This window comes from Salmo salar, chromosome 10 (assembly GCF_965601325.2).
Source record: "Salmo salar chromosome 10, fSalSal1, whole genome shotgun sequence".
NCBI lineage: Eukaryota > Metazoa > Chordata > Actinopteri > Salmoniformes > Salmonidae > Salmo > Salmo salar.
Window position 1 is genome coordinate 107,589,930 of NC_138300.1, and position 22,083 is coordinate 107,612,012.

At 45.3% G+C, this 22,083-nt stretch overlaps 1 protein-coding gene across 3 annotated transcripts in view; it reads right to left on the bottom strand.

Moving 5' to 3' along the window:
- The window catches only part of LOC106561356 (G1/S-specific cyclin-D2), a 320,077-nt gene that overhangs the window by 37,155 nt on the left and 260,839 nt on the right, over positions 1-22,083 (bottom strand). For 2 of the 3 annotated variants that reach the window (XM_082957331.1, XM_082957330.1), the window contains one exon: positions 381-11,577. The exons of the other annotated variant lie outside the window; for it this stretch is intronic. In XM_082957331.1, coding sequence (XP_082813457.1) covers positions 9,470-10,780 — 1,311 coding nt within the window. In that variant the 5' untranslated portion in view covers positions 10,781-11,577 and the 3' untranslated portion in view covers positions 381-9,469. Of the gene's footprint in view, positions 1-380; positions 11,578-22,083 lie in introns of those variants that run through there. 3 annotated transcript variants of the gene reach the window in all.

Below are 22,083 nucleotides of genomic sequence, written 5' to 3' on the forward strand. Positions count from 1 at the left end.
ATAGCTAGAGAGCCAGCTCAATTTACTATTTAGTGAAAGTAACTATGTGTAATGGATTGATTAAAATAATCTAATCAAAGTTTATTGCTCGAATACACAGATTTGCAGATGTTATCGCAGGTGCAGCAAAATGCTTGTGTTTCTAGCTCCAACAATGCAGTAAAAATACCTAGCAATACACAACAATATGCACATAATCCAAAAAGTTAAAATAAAGAAATTAAGAATAAATTAAGAATTATCGAATGCTACAGGCTACATTCTCAACCCCTTTCCATACTCTGATATGTTTTAGAAACCAACTTACTAAATTCACGAGGGTTGTCCCTGGAAGCTCATGCACCTGTGGGATGTTTTTATTCTTTATTCTCACCCTTCTATTACTGATGTTACAATGCAAATGTGGCACCAATGACCAGGGCTGTAGACTCACAGCCAAACTCCCTCAGACATTCTGTATGCAAAGATGTCCTCCTGCAATTTCTTTAAACCTGTTTTTATCTCATGAAGTCCAAAAACAAGGGAACGAGCAAAATATCTATGTTTAATTGTCATCTCCCAACGTTTCGGGGGGCGAGGGGTGGGCGTCTGAGGAAGCAAGGTGAATACCCTCCCTGTTAGAGAGATGAATTGATGCTGCCGACAAGAGGTACATGCTTCAAACATTCTCATATGCTATGTGGGGTTGGTTACAATCAGTTGCAAAGTTGCAATAGTCTTGTATCATATGACTGATATTACAGTATTTGCAGGTGCATGCCACAAAAATCTTGGGAACAGATGTGATCTAGATTCTAGACACAGACAAAGATAAATTAATAACACGTAGCTGTATTCTGGTTGTCGTGCAACAATCTTAAAAACACCAACTTCAGCCACATTTCTTCCCATATGTTTTTGAAGCAAATCGTTAGAATCAATCAAAGAAACAGCTCTTGAAAAGTAAAACAAAAATACAAGTTAAAGCATTTATAACTAAACGCAATCTATCAAAGGGGTTGCTGACAGCACATTGAGGGATGTATGGGTCTCTCCACAGAGAGGACATAGTTGATGTTGTTCTACCTGCATGTGACATAAAATAAGGATGTCTGTAGAGCACCAACTAGACAAACCATCCCTCTGCCAACAGAGAAGAGCCAGTCTGCTATTCATTTACCTTTATTTACTCTTCCCTCCTCTCTCACATGCTTGACCCTGCCTTTTGAACTCCACCAACAATCTTTCATGAACTCAGAGGAAAGGAGATGAGAGGGAAGATCTGGTGCACAGCTTGCCATGGATAGTAACTTTTCCCTTGCCAATCCAGAGGATACATAATATAGGTTTTCCTTTCTTCTCACACTTGTCGGATAACACAACTGCACATTTTTGAGCGGAGCAGGTCAGCTGCTGTTGTGTCTTCACCCCACTGCTCTCTAGGATTTTCCAATGTTCATATCGGTAGCCCTTAAGTTTGTCACTCATGCAACAACTGCTTACCAATATCATACCAGAGCTTTTTTCCCCTCCTTTCCTTTGCAACCCACAAGTAAAAACAAAGGCATTGTTGGTCCAAGGGGTCTTGCAAGGACTCTCTGGGGGCAGGTTGTCACGACTTCCAACGAAGTCGTTTCCTCTCTGTCATGATCGTTATATAAATAATCGGACCAAGGCGCAGCGTGAGTAGAGTTCCACATATTTATTACAGTGAAACTTCAAAACAACAAAGAATTAACGAACGTGCAATACGTAGCGCACATGGGCACTCATACAAACAATATCCCACAATGCAGGTGGGAAAAGGGACACACTAATAATGATCCCCAATTAGAGGCAACGATATTCAGCTGCCTCCAATTGGGAACCATACTCACACACCAACATAGAACTATAATAACTAGAAAAACCCCCTAGTCACGCTCTGACCTATCTGACCCTGCTCTCTATGGTCAGGGTGTGACAATATCCCCCCCAAAGGTGCGGACTCCGACCGCAAAACCTGAACCTAGACGGGGAGGGTTAGGGTGGGCAACTAGCGTCGGTGGCGGCTCCGGTGCGGGACGTAGCACCCGCTCAGACCGCGGATCCGGCCATGAAGCCGGGCTGAACGCCGTGCCTGGACTGAGCACCGGCGCAGAGGAAGGCTCCGGCCATGGAGCGGGACTGGATGCAGTGCCTGGACTGGGCACCGGCGCAGAGGAAGGCTCCGGCCATGGAGCGGGACTGGACACTGTGCCCTGGAGGCCTGGTGCGTGGAGCCGGCACAAGTTTCACCGGGCTGATGACACGCTCCTCAGGGCGAGTGCGGGGAGCCGGCACAGGACGTACCGGACTGGGGAGGCGCACTGGAGGCCTGGTGCGTGGAGCCGGCACAGGTTTCACCGGACTGATGACACGCTCAACATAAAACTATAATAACTAGAAAACCACCCTAGTCACGCTCTGACCTATTACACCAGAGAACCCTGAGGGCTCTCTATGGTCAGGGTGTGACACTCTCCTTGTTCGGGTGACGTTCGGCGGTCGGCGTCACCAGTCTTCTAGCCATCGTCGATCCACTTTTCAATTTCCATTTGTTTTGTCTTCTTTTCCTACACACCTGGTTTCCATTTCCCTCATTATTTGTTGTATTTAACCCTCTGTTCCCCCCATTGTCTTTGTGTGGGATTGTTTGTTGTAAGTGCTTGTGCACTTGTTGACTGGTGCTCGTCGGGTTTTTGTATTTTTATGTCGTTGGTTTTTGGATTAAACTGCTCCGGCTACTACCAAGTTCTGCTCTCCTGCGTCTGACTTCCCTGCCACCAGTTACACACCCTTTTACACAAGTTGTGTCCCTCATGGTGTAATTCTGCACAAAAAGGCACTCCTGATTCCAGGTCATTTGAAACGTTGATCCAGAGGGAGCAAAAACACCCTGAAGACTTGCACCCACATGTCCAGACCAAATGTGCACCAAACAGAAGAAAACTGACCCAAACAGGGAGAGACCACCTGGACCTTAAACACATTTTATGTTGTGTGCCCTAATGAACTGATGACTCTGATGGCTAGTTCCTAAAGAATGTGTTCCCTTCCTTGTCTGAGTGAAAACATTGCATGGGCTTCAAACTCCAGACTTTAATTTATCCTCAATATGTTCTCTCAGACAGATGTCAGTTTGAGACAGATAGAGAGACAGATGGAATGAAAGTCAACCAATCCCCTGGGAGGTTCAATTACATTTTGTCTCTGAAGATCAAGACATACAGTCATGTCCAAAATGATTGTCACTCTTGATAAAGATGAAATCAAATAATTAAAATACTAATACTAAAATAGCTATATTACATGCTCAGACATTTTTGTAATTATATTATTTTATACTTGGAACTGTATATTAAACGATAAAGTACTTTGGCATTCATTGACGGGAATGCTTCAGAAACATCCAAAGGAAAAAATACATGGATTGATACCTCATTTATCTACACGTCAACTGTAATCCTGATCATACAGCATACAGTTTAAGTTGAGTGACACCCAATTTTGACACCTGCTGCAAATCGCCCAAAAAGAAAGAAACGCTGCCTCTGAGTGAGGAATTCATACAAATCATGTTTAATGTATGATTCATGCACCTCTCCCTGTTGGGAACAAAGAAAAATGCTGCCTATTGACATTGTTTGTCAAACAGACAAAAAGCATTGCAAACGTGAAAGGTTTAACTATGTGTTCTCCACAACTTCAATTGAGAAAGTGGGAATAAGGTGGCACAGAGACCTTTCTGCCTGCAGCTGTATTTAAGATGCTCTTCTATTGACTTTGAAACCCAGAAAAAAATTGACAGGGTTTCAAGGCTTGATGTGCTCATTGTCGTGTCATTGTAAACACCTGAATTTTGCACGCGCACATGCACAGTGGGTAAGGGCCCCGTATTCCCTGCAGTGTGTGTGGTTAGGTCAGGACCCCGAAGGTCTCCAGCACAAGCAGATGTTACATGAAGGAACCTCTTATAGTAAAGATAAACTAGATTACTTAAACAATTATACCACTCTAATATTCCATCCATACCCATCAGGTGTTGACTCATCTGGTATATCTAATATTAACATTGAACAGTCTGGGAAGATAAAAAAAGAACCATAAAACACATGTTGCTGGTTGAAGACAAACACTGACACAGATGTAGAGATGACACACACACACACACACACACACACACACACACACACACACACACACACACACACAAATGTTCACGCTCACACTTGCACATCCAGCCTGGTCTCATAGACTAGACGTAACATAGTAAATGTAAATCCGGGTAACTCATATTATATGTTACGTTTGGTACGGTTACATAAGACAGATGGTTACTTAATGCAAAAATGAAAGGGGGTGATGGGTGGGCTTATAACATGAATATCTAGCAACTCAAATGAATGTCAAGCAACTCAAAGGTTGTGAGTTCAAATCTCATAACAGACAACTTCAGCATTTTAGTTAATTGGCTACTTTTTAACTACTTCATTATTTTTAGCTACTTTGCAACTAAACACAGCAAAAAAAGAAACATCCTCTCACTGTCAACTGCATTTATATTCAGCAAACTTAACATGTGTAAATATTTGTATGAACATAACAAGATTCAACAACTGAGACATAAACTGAACAAGTTCCACAGACATGTGACTAACAGAAATTGAATAATGTGTCCCGGAACAAAGGGGGGTCAAAATCAAAAGTAACAGTCAGTATATGATGACCACCAGCTGCAATAAGTACTGCAGTGGATCTCCTCCTCATGGACTGCACCAGATTTGCCAGTTCTTGCTGTGAGATGTTACCCCACTCTTCCACCTAGGCACCTGCAAGTTTCCGGACATTTCTGGGGGGAATGGCCCTAGCCCTCACCCTCCGATCCAACAGGTCCCAGATGTGCTCAATGGGATTGAGATCCGGGCTCTTCGCTGGCCATGGCAGAACACTGACATTCCTGTCTTGCAGGAAATCACGCACAGAACAAGCAGTATGGCTGATGGCATTGTCATGCTGGAGGGTCATGTCAGGATAAGCAGGAAGGGTACCACATGAGGGAGGAGGATGTCTTCCCTGTAACGCACAGCATTGAGATTGCCTGCAATGACAACAAGCTCAGTCCAATGATGCTGTGACACACCGTCCCAGACCATGACGGACCCTCCACCTCCAAATCGATCCCGCTCCAGAGTACAGGCCTCAGAGTAACGCTCATTCCTTTGACGATAAACGCGAATCCGACCATCACCCCTGGTGAGACAAAACCGCGACTCGTCAGTGAAGAGCAGTTTTTGCCAGTCCTGTCTTGTCCAGCGACGGTGGGTTTGTGCCCATAGGTGACGTTGCTGCCGGTGATGTCTGGTGAGGTCCTCCTTTACAACAGGCCTACAAGCCCTCAGTCCAGCATCTCTCAGCCTATTGTGGACAGTCTGAGCACTGATGAAGTGATTGTGCGTTCCTGGTGTAACTCGGCAGTTGTTGTTGCCATCCTGTACCTGTCCCGCAGGTGTGATGTTCGGATGTATTGATCCTGTGCAGGTGTTGTTATGCGTGGTCTGCCACTGCGAGGACCATCAGCTGTCCATCCTGTCTCCCTTAGGCGTCTCACAGTACGGACATTGCAATTTATTGCCCTGGCCACATCTGCAGTCCTCATGCCTCCTTGTAGCATGCCTAAGGCATGTTCACGCAGATGAGCAGGGACCCTGGGCATCTTGCTTTTAGTGTTTTTCAGAGTCAGTAGAAAGGCCTCTTTAGTGTTCTAAGTTTTCATAACTGTGACCTTAATTGCCTACCGTCTGTAAGCTTCTTAATTAACAACGTTCCACAGGTGCATGTTCATTAATTCTTTATGGTTCATCGAACAAGCATGAGAAACAGTGTTTAAACCCTTTACAATGAAGATCTGTGTAGTTATTTAGATTTTTAGGAATTATCTTTGAAAGACAGGGTCTTGAAAAAGGGACGTTTCTTTTTTTGCTGAGTTTACTTAGCATGTTAGCTAACCCTTCCCCCAATCATAACCCTGTTAGCGAACCCTTCCCCTAACCTTAACCCCTTTAGCTAACCCTTCCCCTAACCCTAACCTTAACCCTAACCCCTAGCCTAGATAAAGTTAGTCAGCTAGCTAACGTTAGCCACCTAGTCTCCTAGCTAGAATTCGTAACATATCATACTGTCATATTCGTGTATGTAGGTGGCAGGGAAGTAAGGCGCAGGAGAAACCAAATTGGTTAATCTGGAGTATTTAATGAAAAAACAAACTCCAAAACCAAAGTACAAAGTAACATGGGTAAAATATACCCGTCGCACACCGATACAAAAACCCAAGTAACATAACATCACAAACAATCACCGACAAGGACATGAGGGGAAGCAGAGGGTTAAATACACAACATGATTAATGGGATTGGAAACATGTGTGTAGGAAGACAAGACAAAACCAAAGGAAAATGAAACTGATCAATGATGGCTAGAAGACCGGTGACGTCGACTGCCGAGGACCACCCGAGCAAGGAGGGGCATCGACTTCAGCAGAAGTCCCCCCGAAGCGTGGCTCCAGCAGCACGTCGACACCGGCCTCGGGGACGACCCGGAGGACGAGGTGCAGGGCGATCCGGATGGAGACGATGGAACTCTCGAAGCAGGGAAGGATCTAAGACATCCTCCACCGGAACCCAGCATCTCTCCTCCGGACCGTACCCCTCCCAGTCCACGAGGTACTGAAGACCCCTCGCCCGAAGTCTCGAATCCAGGATGGATCGAACGGAGTACGCCGGGGCCCCCTCAATGTCCAGAGGGGGCGGAGGAACCTCGCGCACCTTAGCCTCTTGGAGCGGGCTAGCCACCACCGGCCTGAGGAGAGACACATGGAACAAGGGGTTAATGCGATAATAGGAAGGGAGCTTTAACCTATAACATACCTCGTTCACTCTCCTCAGGACTTTAAACGTCCCCACAAACCGCGGACCCATCTTCTGGCAGGGCAGGCGGAGGGGCAGGTTTCTGGTCGAGAGCCAGACCCTGTCCCCCGGTGCGAACACTGGGGCCTCACTGCAGCGACGGTCTGCGCCAACTTTCTGGCGCTGCACGGCGTGCTGAAGGCGGACATGAGCGGCGTCCCAGGTTTCCTCCGCGCGCCGGAACCAGTCGTCCACCGCAGGAGCCTCGGTCTGACTCTGATGCCAAGGGGCCAGAACCGGCTGATACCCCAACACACACTGAAAGGGAGAGAGGTTAGTGGAGGAGTGGCGGAGCGAGTTCTGAGCCATCTCTGCCCAGGGCACAAACTCCGCCCACTCCCGGCCGGTCCTGGCAATAAGACCTCAGAAACCTACCGACATCCTGGTCAACTCTCTCTACCTGCCCGTTACTCTCAGGGTGAAAACCCGAGGTAAGGCTGACGGAGACCCCCAGACGTTCCATGAATGTCCTCCAGACCCTAGAAGTGAACTGGGGACCCCGATCAGACACTATATCCTCAGGCACCCTGTAGTGCCGAAAGACGTGTGTTAACAGAGCCTCCGCCATTTGTAGGGCTGTAGGGAGACCGGGCAAAGGGAGGAGATGACAGGACTTAGAAAAATGATCCACAACGACCAGGATCGTGGTGTTACCTTGTGAAGGTGGAAGATCGGTTGTGGAACGGGTAAGGGTTGTAACTTACCCCTGGGTAGGTGTCTAGGAGCCTTGCACTGAGCGCACACTGAGCAGGAGGGAACATAAACCCTCACATCTTTAGCTAAAGTGGGCCACCAGTACCTCCCACTAAGACAGCGCATCGTCCGATCAATCCCAGGATGACCAGAGGAGGGTAACGTGTGAGCCCAGTAGAGGAACGTACCGACGCCCAGCTGGACACTCAGGGGGAACGGGCTCGGCACGTGACGCCCGTTCAATGTTCGCGTCCAGCTCCCACACAACCGGCGCCACCAAACAAGAGGCTGGAATTATGGGAGTGGGATCCATGGACCGCTCCTCTGTGTCATACAGTCGGGACAATGCATCTGCCTTAACGTTCTGGGAACCTCATCTGTAAGAGAGGGTAAACACAAAACGGGTGAAAAACATGGCCCACCTTGCCTGGCAAGGATTTCTCCTCGCTTCCCGGATGTACTGCAGATTGTGGTGGTCAGTCCAGATGAGAAAAGGGTGTTTGGCCCCCTCAAGCCAATGTCTCCACACCTTCAAAGCCTTGACGACAGCCAACAGCTCCCTGTCCCCCACATCATAGTTTCGCTCCGCCGGGCTGAGCATGCTTAGAAAAGAAGGCCCAGGGGCGGAGCTTAGATGGCGTACCCGAGCACTGAGAGAGCACAGCTCCTATCCCAGCCTCAGACGCGTCCACCTCCACTATGAATTGCAAAGACGGATCCGGATGAGCCAACACAGGAACCGAGGTAAACAGAGCCTTCCGTTTCTTACAAGCCCTGTCCGCCCCAGCCGACCACTGCAAACGCACCGGACCCCCCTTCTATAGTGAGATAATAGGAGCAGCTACCTGACCAAAACCCCGGATAAACCTCCGATAGTAATTGGCAAATCCTAAAAATCGCTGCACCTCCTTCACCGTGGTTGGAGTCGGCCAATTACGCACGGCTGCAATGCGGTCACTCTCCATCTCCACTCCTGACGTAGATATGCTATACCCTAAGAAGGAGACGGACTGTTGAAAGAACAGGCATTTCTCAGCCTTGACATGCAGGTCATGCTCCAATAGGCAACCAAGTACTCTGCGCACCAGGGACACATGCTCAGCGCGTGTAGCGGAGTATATCAGAATGTCATCGATATACACCACTACACCCTGCCCGTGCAGGTCCCTGAAAATCTCGTCTACAAAAGATTGGAAGACTGATGGAGCCTTCTTCAACCCGTACGGCATGACGAGGTACTCATAATGCCCTGAGGTGGTACTAAATGCTGTCTTCCACTCGTCCCCCTCTCGAATACGCACCAGATTGTACGCACTCCTGAGATCCAGTTTAGTGAAGAAGCGCGCCCCGTGCATTAACTCAATCACCGTGGCGATTAGAGGTAGTGGGTAACTGTATCCCACCGTGATTTTATTTAGACCTCGATAATCAATGCACGGGCGCAGACCTCCATCCTTCTTCTTCACAAAAAAGAAACTTGAGGAAACGGGTGAAATGGAGGACCTAATGTACCACTGACGCAGGGATTCGGAGATATATGTCTCCATAGCCACCGTCTCCGCTTGCGACAGGGGTTACACGTGACACTTGGGAAGTGCAACGTCTACCATGAGATTTATCGCACAATCCCCCTGTCGATGGGGTGGTAATTGAGTCGCCTTCCTTTTACAGAAGGCGAGAGCCAAATCGGCATATTCGGGGGGAATGCGCACGGTGGAGACCTGGTCTGGACTTTCCACCATAGTAGCACCAACGGAAACCCCTACACACCTACCTGAGCACTCTTGTGACCACCCCGTGAGAGCCCTCTGTGGTCAAGAAAAAGTGGGGTTATGACTAGTTAACCAGGGCAGACCCAGCACCACTGGGTACGCAGGAGTGTCAATAAGGAAAATACAATTTTTTTTCCTTGTGACCCCCCCCTGCGTCATCATACTCAAAGGAGTTGTGGCCTCCTTGATCAACCCTGACCCTAATGGTCGACTATCTAAAGTGTGAACGGGGAAAGGCACATCCACGGGTACAATGGGGATCCCTAAACTACGAGCAAGAGCTTGATCAATGAAATTCCTAGCCGCGCCTGAATCTACTAGCGCCTTATGCTGGGAACGCGGGGGAAAATCTGGAAAAGTTACAGACACAAATATATGTGCAACAGAGGGCTCTGGATGAGAATGGTGCCTACTCACCTGGGGTGGCGCCAGAGTGCCCTGCCTGTTACCTCGATTCCCAGAGGAACCTACCCGGCACCGACCAGCAGTGTGACCTCTGCGGCCACCCATGGTGCACAAGCGGGAACCCCTTCCAATCTCCCTGTGCACCCTCCCTCCCAGTTCCATGGGAAGAGCAGAGGGGGTGCGGGAGGATGGAACCACCAGACCCCGATCTGGATGGCCGCGAGCAGCCAGCAGGTTGTCCAGCTGGATGGACAGATCCACCAGTTGGTCGAAGGTGAGGGTGGTGTCTCTGCAGGCCAGCTCCTGATGGACGTCCTCACGCAGACTGCAGCGGTAATGGTCGATCAGGGCCCTGTGATTCCATCCCGTACCGGCTGCCAGGGTCCTGAACTCCAGGGTGAAATCCTGGATGCTCCTCTTCTCCTGCCTCAGATGGTAGAGGTGCTCACCCACCGCTCTGCCCTCGGGTGGGTGGTCGAAAACTGCCCGAAAACGGCGGGTGAACTCCTCATAATGGTCCAACGCCGCATCTCCTTCTCCACACACAGCTCTGGCCCATTCCAGGGCTCTCCCGGTGAGGCACGAGACGAGGGTGAAACTCTTCTCACGGCCAGTTGTAACTGGGTGGACCGTGGCCAGATAAAGTTCTAATTGGAGCAGGAAACCCCGGCAGTTGGCAGCACTCCCGTCGTAACCCTGAGGCAAGGCTAGACTGATGCCACCGGGTTCCGATTGGCACGGGGCGCTTCGGATAGACCCCGTTTGGGCTGGTGGAGGTGCTGGATGAATTCCCTGTCTCTCCCCGAGGTCCAGATTCTGGACAACGCGATCCATGGCGGCGCATAGATGGTGTAGCTTCTCCGCATTCTCCTGGATGCGCTCCTCCACCTCTCCGTCTGGGGTATCTTCACCTGCTGCCTTCAATATGCTGGTCGTTGATTCTGTCATATTCGTGTATGTAGGTGGCAGGGAAGTCAGGCGCAGGAGAAACCAAATAGGTTAATCTGGAGTATTTAATGAAAAAACAAACTCCAAAACCAAAGTACAAAATAGCATGGGTAAAATATACCCGTCGCACACCGATACAAAAACCCACGTAACATAACATCACAAACAATCACCGACAAGGACATGAGGGGAAGCAGAGGGTTAAATACGCAAAATGATTAATGGGATTGGAAACAGGTGTGTAGGAAGACAAGACAAAACCAATGGAAAACGAAAAACTGATCAATGATGGTCCCGTGTGGCTCAGTTGGTAGAGCATGGTGTTTGCAACGCCAGCGTTGTGGGTTTGATTCCCATGGGGGACCAGTATGGAAAAAAATGTATGAAATGTATGCATTCACTACTGTAAGTCGCTCTGGATAAGAGCGTCTACTAAATGACTCAAATGTAAATGATTAGAAGACTGGTGACGTCGACCGCCGAGCAAGGAGGGGCATTGACTTTGGCAGAAGTTGTGACACATACGTATTGCAAATTCATAACATATAGTACATTTCCAAATGTGTAACATATTGTACGTTTTGCTCATTCGTAACATATCATATACATTCTAATACGTAACATATCATACGAAATGGGTGATGGACATCCACAAATTATTACATACTGTTACGTGTTACGTTTTTCTTGCTCCCCATTTTTCCCATGTTAGTGTGTTTGTGTCCTAGGCATGACAGGTGTACCTAGTTGCGGCTGACGATGGTGGGCGTGGCTGTAGCTGATTGAAGAGAGGATATCTGTTTGTCGTGTGAAAAGAGAAGAGAGGGGGGAGAGAGAGGAGACACTTGTTTTTTTGGCTAGTTGATGAGTTGTTGTTTTACAGCCTGTCCTCCTGATGTACTCCACCCTACCTAGGTCCTGGAGAAGGGAAAAGGTAGATCTGCCCATGGGTGTACATTCCCACGTAGATAACCCATTGTTTTATACACTAGGTTAGCCGGGCGGGTGTCACCCTTGTATTTTCTTGGAACCAGGTAGGACAGTGGGTTAGGGTTTAGAGTGTGTTAGGAAGGATTAGGTGTGTAGAAGAGGAGGGACCTTTTGTTTATTTTCATTACTTGGACACCGATCCCAAACATTCCCTTCTCTTACCTTCCCTGGTTGTGGTTGTTAGTTTTTGTTTTCTTACTGATTCTTTATGGGTGTTTTATATTGTTTATTTAATTACTTTACTAAACATCCCCTGAGGGCTAAAATTGAGTTCTGGTTGTGGTCTGATTACTTTAGCTCATTACACCCCACATTTCTTCCCCTTTCATCTGGTTTACCTGGTGTGTTTAGGCCCAGGCATTTACGTCTCCTCCTCAGACGAGCTACACCCGAGGGGAGATCGTAATACATACCTTACGAAACGTAACATGGCATACTAAATTGAGAGTCACCGGATTTACGTACTGAATAATATGAAATGCTTTGAGACCAGGTTGGCACATCAGGGGTTGGAACTAAGAAGCGCTGGGCTTCTTGTGATGACATGCATTACCTGAATTAGTCCCACAGAATTATACCTATGGAGGAGCTGCTTCTATGGAGGAACTTTTTTTAATTGTAATATTAAAACATAGTCTACTTGTAGTGAAGCCGCTCAACATTTACATTACATTCAGTCATCTAACAGACTCCCATGCAGAGCGACCCACAGAAGCAACCAGGGTTAACGCCCTGCTCAAGGTCAAAAACTGGACCCGAACCAGCAATCTATCAGCCTCAGCCCAAGCTTCCAACCACCAGGCCACCAGCCCTCCAAGATCCCCCCCACAGTTCCCGAGAGCTGCCCCTAAACTATCTGAGCCCCCCCCCCCCCCCAGAGCCCCACCCCCCCCAAAATATATAATTTAAAAATATATAACAAATCCATGTGCCTTGCTAAAAGTTAATTTGTGGAATTTCTTTCCTTCTTAATGCGTTTGAGCCAATCAGTTATGTTGTGACAAGGTAGGGGTGGTATGCAGAAGATAGTATGGACTTGGTCTTTTACCAAATAGGGCTATGGCAAGAACAGCTCAAATAAGCAAAGAGAAACGATAGTCCATCATTTTGTATTTCTTTGTGTTGGGCCGAGTGTGGTTCCTAACCAGAGGCAGCTGTTGATCGTTGTCTCTGATTAAGAACCATACTTAGGCAGTCTTTTTTCCACCTGTGTTTGTGGGATCTTATTTTTGTATTGCTTTGTGTGCCTACAGAACGTGACGGTCGTATTTTCTTTATTCATTACTTTTTATCGTGTTCTGAGTAAATAAATCACAAAATGAACATATTTCACGCTGCACCTTGGTCCACTCCTCTTCACGATCGTGACAACATGAAGGTCAGTCAATACGGAAAATGTCAAGAACTTTGAACGTTTCTTCAAGTGCAGTCGCAAAAACCATCAAACGCTATGAGGAAACTGACTCTCATGAGGCCCGCCACAGGAAAGGAACCCCAGAGTTACCTCTGCTGCAGAGGATAAGTTCATTAGAGTTATGTCATGACGTGGCCCTCTTTGGGTACAGCGAGCACCGTCCCCCTCTCTCTGACCACCTCTCTCTTCCTCCTACACCCAGGCTCTGTTAGGCAGGTCATGAATTCATGGAGTTTCTCTCCTCATGGCCAGAGTATAGAGAGAGTGAGTTTCACAGGAGAACAAAGGAACCTCTTCCACATCACAGAACTTGAGAACTGAACAATGTCCATGTTTTGGAGAATGTGTACACATTCGGGGAAGAATCCAGCAACGACCGGTCCATTTCGTTTAATGTTTGTGAAATTCATGAGAGACAATACAGCCACATTACCATAACTGTTTATACAAGAGTCTCAGTTGTGAGGCTTGCATCTAATTGTTGTATAAAATGAATGAGTAAAGATTAAACTATTTGTGAAATGATGTAATGTGATTATAAACTGTTTAATGAAGGAAACTCCAATTCCCTTTGGAGTTTAACTAGGTCATAGGCCCGCCCCATGAGCACAGACATTGACCTGGCATCATGGGACAGCCCTCTTCTGCTGTTACGAATATAACCCCACCTGAAGGATTTCCTAGCAGACCAGCTTACCTCGATTACCACGAAAGGGCTAAGGTTTGAGACCAGACCAGTACCTCTTCACAGAGGGAGCTAAAGTTTGAGTAGATTGCTGAATCTTTTAACCATACCACGTGGTTAAACTCTGAGTCTATCGATCTGACAGAATAAGAGCAAATATTTGATATTAATTACTAGTCTGCAGCTAGGAATTCTATACCATTGAATGTGAAGGTCGACAACCGCCGAAACATCTATTCTATAACAACATTTCTGAATGTTATTCTGAAGTAGCCTTCCTAACCAAAGACTCCAGGGACGCAGAGAGAGGGGCGGATGATCTTCCAACAGAGATCATGACGACACACTGAGCGTAAATATATATATATATATATTGATTGCAATTATTCCCAAATGAGTGAGCGTTCATTTGGGAATGCTAAAAGGGAAATTTCAATGGTTATAATTATCAACTTTGTAGTGTCTTATCTTTCACGCCCTTCTCAGTTCCTTTGTCTACCAAGCCGCGATACCGGTTTAGCCCACTAGGGCACATCCCCTATCATTTCCTTGTAACCATATCTACTTTGTTTGTTTGTGTGCATTTCTGTGATTATTTAGTTAGTTAATAAATAAATGATTGAGACAATTGATGTATGGATGATTCTTAGTGAAGGCTGGGATCGTGCAGATAACCAACAATTTACGACGTTTGGAATGAGACTAACATGAGGTAAAGAATAATTCATTAATTAGAAGTCTAATTGATCAGATATTAAAATATCTGAAAGTTACATTAGGAACATTTTTTGTCATCTGAATATTTTCCTTGGTGCCCCAACCTCCTAGTTAATTACATTTACATGATTAGAATAATCACGTAATAATTACAGAGAATTGATTTGATAAACTAACAGTCTTCAGTTTTAATGATGCCAAAGACATGACAGTTAACAGCCTCAGAAATTGCAGCCCAAAAAAATGCTTCACAGAGTTCAAGCAACAGACACATCTCAACATCAACTGTTGAGACTGCCTGAATCAAGCCTTCATGTTGCAAAGAAACCACTACTAAAGGACATCAATAAGAAGAAGAGACTTGCTTGGGCCAAGAAACATGAGCAATGAACGTTAGACCGGTGGAAATCTGTCTTTTGGTCTGATGAGTCCAAATTGGAGATTTTTGGTTCCAACCGTCATGTCTTTGTGAGACGCAGAGTAGATGAATGGATGATCTCAGTATGTGTAGTTCCCACTGTGAAGCATGGAGGAGGAGGTGTGATGCTGCTTTGCTGGTGACACTGTCTGTGATTTATTTAGAATTCAAAGCACACTTAACCAGCATGGCTACCACAGCATTCTGCAGCGATACGCCATCCCATCTGGTTTGCGCTTAGTAGGACTATCATTTGTTTTTCAACAAGACAATGACCCAACACACCTCCAGGCTGTGTAAGGGCTATTTGACCAAGAAGGAGAGTGATGGAGTGCTCCATCAGATGACCTGGCCTCCACAATCACACGATCTCAACCCAATTGAGATGGTTTGGGATGAGTTGGACCACAGAGTGAAGGAAAAGCAGCCAACAAGTGCTCAGCATTGACTGGTACTGTACAAAAAAAACCAAAAATATAAAATGCAACATGTAAAGTGTTGGTCCCATGTTTCATGAGCTGAAATAAAATATCCCAGAAATTTGATATTGGAACAAAACGCTTATTTCTCTCAAATTTTGGGCACAAATGTGTTTGCATTCCTATTAGTGAGCATTTGTCCTTTACCAAGATAATCCATCCACCTGACAGGTGTGGCACATCAAGAAGCAGATTAAACAGCATCTTCTGTTCTTTCGACCAATCGACTGGTCAAATATTTTTTTCCATATATAGACACACCCAATGTGTTTTAATAAAAGCAACTACTGTATATGTTGGCTACTGAGCTTGTCTGATGCTTTAAACACACTGTGATTAAATTAATAAGACGCACAAAAGACTCAAGAGAGACAGAAATCAAGATAGCCTAACCAGAAGAAAAAAACCTGTTCCTGGACCTCCTACCGCTGCTGCTGGCCTTCGCAGATTCTGCCATTACGTTCCCGAAGTTGCCAATAATAGGCTACTCCAGGGGTCGGCAACCTTTTCCATTTGGAGTGCCAATTTATCTTACTATTTCTACCGATCTGCGTGCCAGTTTTGATTTACATATGCACAAAATAACAAAATGACCAACAGTTCCGTCAGGTTCAACAAAACAGAAAGTAACCACCCACAAAACCCAAAGGAAAACAGGCTGCCTAAGTATGGCTCCCAATCAGAGACAACGATATACAGCTGTCCCTGATTGAGAACCATACCCAGCCAAAACAAAGAAATACAAGACATAGAAAAAAGGACATAGAATGCCCACCCTAGTCACACCCTGGCCTAACCAAAATAGAGAATAAAACCCCCTCTATGGCCAGGGCGTGACAGTTATTCTATCTAATTCTAAATAAAAATTATACAAATCTAAAAGTAAGTTCTATTGCCATTGCCAACTATGTAAAACTAGCCTACATAAAGCCAACAAATAAAAACATTGCAGTTTGCAGGTAGAATATACTCTGATAAAAATAAATCACATTGGCTACTCATAATTTGTCTGCAAGGAACTTGAAACATTTAATAAAATATTCTGGACCCTCAGTTTCCCGTGCCAGTGAGTTCCGGACAGACACAGACAGCTGTAGACTATTTGCGCAAGGGATAAGAAGTAATCAGGTACAGTAGGCCGATTTTATGAGGTTTCCACCAGATCAGAGCATGACCTTTTTTTCCCTTTCACACTGAGTGGTTATGGAAAGGGAGAGAGCTGGAAAGATTTTTCAAATAGGTTACATTGAGGAACTATTGTCATTCTCAATGGATGTAAAAACAGACTTTACTTGCTGTTTGAGTTGAAGAAATGTTTTATTTGAGAAGCTCCACAGCTCATTAGTGGTGGTGAGTTAAGACAATCTGAAATACTATCAGATCCCCAAATGGTACATTTATTAGCCTACATTTGCACCCAGGCCAGGTAGCCTAGGCCTACTTCTATGCGTAATCAGGTACGCGTCTTTACTCAACATTGACAGGAGAGCTCCAAAGAAAACGCAATTAATAAATGGACAATTTGTAAATGGAATAAAATAAACCAAAACTTGTTTCTCACAAGTGTAGCCTAGGTTGTGCACTCTGCAAACATCATGTCCACTCCGACAACGAGAACTGTAAAAGACAGTAATAATAATATATTGAATGCATTAATAGAAATTACGGTAACCAAATAAACATTGTAGATTAGAAATTATGGGAATTAACGGTAAATGTACTACTGGTGATACTTATGTGCCATCCCCGTGCCCTTCGCAATGGATTAGTCCACTGAGGCAGGCATCAATCAAGACGTGCCATATTTATTGCATTTTTTTGCAACTGCTCGACCAAACAATTGACCAGTCGACTAAATGGGGTCAGTAGTACAATGAACACAATTGCATTTTATTGATGGCAATTTGAATGCACAAAGATACCGTGACAAGATCCTGAGGCAAATTTCGTGACATTCATCCACCGCCATCACCTCATGTTTCAGCATGATAATGCATGGCCCCATGTTGCAAGGATCTGTACACAATTCCTGGAAGCTTAAAATTTCCCAGTTCTTTCATGGCCTGCATACTCACCAGACAAGTCACCCATTGAGCATGTTTGGGATGCTCTGGATCGAAGTGTACAAGAGCTTGTTCTAGTTCCCGCCAATATCCAGAAACTTTGCACAGCCATTGAAAAGGACTGGGACAACATTCCACAGGCAACAATCAAAAGCCTGATCAACTCTATGCGAAGGATATGTGTCGAGCTGCATGAGGCAAACAGTGGTCACACCAGATACGGACTGTTTTTCTAATCCACACCCCTACCTTTTTTGTTGTTGAAGTATCTGTGACTAAAAGATGGATATCTCTAATCCTAGTCATATGAAATCCATAGATTAGGGCCTAATGAATTGACTGATTTCCTTATATGAACTGTAACTCAGTAAAATCGTAGAAAGTTTTGCATGTTGCGTTTGTTGCATGTTGCGTTTCTTCAGTATAATAAGAATACACCTACATATCTTCATTGTATCTGATCAGGACAAACGTGAGGCGCATAGTCTGGCCTCCCTCCCAAAACTCTGGACCTCTGCAATGACAAGTCAAACTCCCTTCATCATAATTACAGCACCACCTATCAATTCACTGCACCATCCCACACTTGGATCTGCCTGCAATAATCAAATTCTTTTGGGAAACTGGAGTGTCAGATGGTAATTTATAAACAATATCTTTCAAGTTGTTCTTTTGACCCGCTGGTGACGCCAGCTCTGTGGGTTGCCGAGCTGCTGTGTGTGTTTAATGGCAACATGTGTCACTCCCTATCTCGTTCTCCAAGTGGCACAAAGGTAAAGGGAAGCTTAACAGCGTGGGAAAATGCTGAAGAGTGTGAAATTACCTTGATCCAAAGATTCCTGCCGCATACCAGCACAACGAATCCGTAACAGCACAGGCACTAACTCAGTCAGCCTGGCCGAGAAAAGAACAGCTGAGAGAGAGAAGTTGAGAGAGATAGAGGGAAAAAAGAGAGAAAGAAAGAAAAAGAGGCCCCTCGAGTAATATACTGCAACAGCCAGAAGTCTATATCTATATCCCATATTATAATTTTTTTTCTTAACCTTTATTTAAGTTGGTCAAAAGGGGTATCTATCTACTACAGTGCATTCGGAAAAAATTCAGACCCCTTGACTTTTTCCAGATTTTGTTAGGTTACAGCCTTATTCTAAAATTGATTACATCGTTTTTTTCCCTCAATCTACACACAAAACCCCATAACGACAAAGCAAAAATTGGTTAAGACATTTTTGCTAATTTATTAAAAATAAAAAACAGAAGTATCATATTTATATAAGTATTCAGACCCTTCACTAGGTACTTTGCAGAAGCACCTCTGGCAGCGATTACAGCCTTGAGTCTTCTGTGATATGACGCTACAACCTTAGCACACCTGTATTTGGGGAGTTTCTAAAATTCTTCTCTGCAGATCCTCTCAAGCTCTGTCAGGTTGGATGGGGAGTGTTGCTGCACAGCTATTTTCAGTTCTCTCCAGAGATGTTTGATTGGGTTCAAATTCTGGCTCTGGCTGGGCCACTCAAGGACATTCAGAGACTTGTCCCAAAGCCACTCCTGCAATGTCTTGGCTGTGTGCTTAGGGTCGTTGTTCTGTTGGAAGGTGAACCTTCACCCCAGTCTGAGGTCCTCAGGACTCTGGAGCAGGCTTTCATCAAGGATCTCTCTGTACCTTGCTCCGTTCATCTTTCTCTCGTGCCTGACTAGTCTCCCAGTTCCTGCCGCTGAAAAACATCACCACAGCATGATGCTGCCAACACCATTCTTCAACATAGGGATGGTGCCATGTTTCCTCCAGACGTGATGCTTGGCATTCAGGCCAAAGAGTTCAATCTTGGTTTCATCAGACCACTCTGTGAGTCTTTAAGTGCCTTTTGGCCTTTTACTGAGGAGTGTCTTCCATCTGGCCATTCTACCATAAAGGCCTGATTGGAGGAGTGCTGCAGAGATGGTTGTCCTTCTGGAAGGTTCTCCCATCTCCACAGAGGAACTCTCGAGCTCTGTCAGAGTGACCATCGGGTTCTTGGTCTCCTTCCTGACCAAGGCCCTTCTCCCCCGATTGCTCAATTTGGCCGGGCGGCCAGCTCTAGGAAGATTCTTGGTGCTTCCAAACTTCTCCCATTTAAGAATGATGGAGGCCACTGTGTACTTGGGGACCTTCAATGCTACAGAAATGTTTTGGTACCCTTCCCCAGATTTGTGCCTTGACACAATCTGGTCTTGTAGCTCTACGGAAAATTTCTTTGACCTCATGGCATGGTTTTTGCTCTGACATGCACTGCCAACTGTAGGACCTTGGGCCTCCCAAGTGGCGCAGCCGTCTAAGGCACTGCATCACAGTGCTAGAAGCGTCACTACAGACCCAGGTTTGATCCATGAAGACCCATGAGGTGGCGCACAATTGGCCCAGCATTGTCCGGGTTAGGGGAGGGTTTGGCCGGCCGGGATATCCTTGTCCTATCACGCTCTAGTAACTCCTTGTGGCTGGCCGGGTGCAGGCACGCTGACTTCGGTCGCCAGTTGTACGGTGTTTCCTCCAACACATTGGTGAGGCTGGTTTCTGGGTTAAGCGAGGACACGTGGCTCTTGACCTTCGCCTTTCCCAAGTCCGTATGGGATTTGCAGCAATGGGACAAGACTGTAACTACAAATTGGGGAGAAAAAGGGGTAAAAAGTCAAAAAAAAATAATATATATATGTACAGTTGAAATCGGAAGTTTACATAGACCTTAGCCAAATACATTTAAACTCAGTTTTTCACAATTCCTGACATTTAATCATAGTAAAAATTCCCTGTCTTAGGTCAGTTAGGATCACCACTTTATTTTAAGAATCTGAAATGTCAGAATAATAGTTGAGAGAATTATTTCTTTCAGCTTTTATTTCTTTCATCACATTCCCAGTGGGTCAGAAGTTTACATACACTCAATTAGTATTTGGTAGCATTGCCTTTAAATTGTTTAACTTGGGTCAAACGTTTCGGGTAGCCTTCCACAAGCTTCCCACAATAAGTTGGGTGAATTTTGGCCCATTCCTCCTGACAGAGCTGATGAAACTGAGTAAGGTTTGTAGGCCTCCTTGCTCGCACACGCTTTTTCAGTTCTGCCCACAAATTTTCTATAGGGTTGAGGTCAGGACTTTGTGATGGCCACTGCAATACCTTTACTTTGTTGTCCTTAAGCCATTTTGCCACAAATTTGGAAGTATGCTTGGGGTCATTGTCCATTTGGAAGACCCATTTGCAACCAAGCTTTAACTGCCTGACTGATGTCTTGAGATGTTGCTTCAATATATCCGCATAATTTTCCTACCTCATGATGCTATCTATTTTGTGAAGTGCACCAGTCCCTCCTGCAGCAAAGCACTCCCACAACATGATGCTGCCATCCCCGTGCTTCACGGTTGGGATGGTGCTCTTCGGCTTGCAAGCATCCCCCTTTTTCCTTCAAACATAGCGATGGTCGATATGGCCAAACAGTTCTATTTTTTTTCATCAGACCAGAGGACATTTCTCCAAAAAGTACGATCTTTGTCCCCATGTGCAGTTGCAAACCGTAGTCTGGCATTTTTATGGCGGTTTTGGAGCAGTGGCTTCTTCCTTGCTGAGCGGCCTTTCAGGTTATGTCGATATAGGACACGTTTTACAGTGGATATAGATACTTTTGTACCTGTTTCCTCCAGCATCTTCACAAGGTCATTTTCTGTTGTTCTGGGATTGATTTGCACTTTTTGCACCAAAGTACGTTAATCTCTAGGAGACAGAACACGTCTCCTTCCTGAGCGGTATGACGGCTGCGTGGTCCCATGGTGTTTATACTTGCGTTCTATTGTTTGTACAGATGAACGTGGTACCTTCAGGGGTTTGGAAATTGCTCCCAAGAATGATCCAGACGTGTGGAGGTCTACAATTTTTTGTAGAGGTCTTGGCTGATTTCTTTTGATTTTCCCATGATGTCAAGCAAAGAGGCACTGACTTTGAAGGTAGGCCTTGAAATACATCCACAGGTACACCTCCAATTGACTCAAATGATGTCAATTAGCCTATCCGAAGCTTCTAAAGCCATGACATAATTTTTGGGAATTTTCCAAGCTGTTTAAAGGCACAGTCAACTTAGTGTATGTAAACTTCTGACCACTGGAATTGTGATACAGTGAATTATAAGTGAAATAATATGTCTGTAAACAATTGTTGGAAAAATGACTTGTGTCATGCACAAAGTTGATGTCCTAACCTACTTGCCAAAACTATAGTTTGTTAACAAGACATTTGTGGAGTGGTTGAAAAAAAGGTTTAATGACTCCAACCTAAGTGAATGTAAACTTCCGACTTCAACTGTATATGCATACGTACACTACCGGTCAAACATTTTAGAACACCTACTCATTCAAGTGTTTTTCTTTATTTGTACTATTTTCTCTATTGTTGAATAATAGTGAAGACATCAAAACTATGATATAACACATGTGTAATCATGTAATATATTTTATATTTGAGATTCTTCAAATAGCCACCCTTTGCCTTGATGACAGCTTTGCACACTCT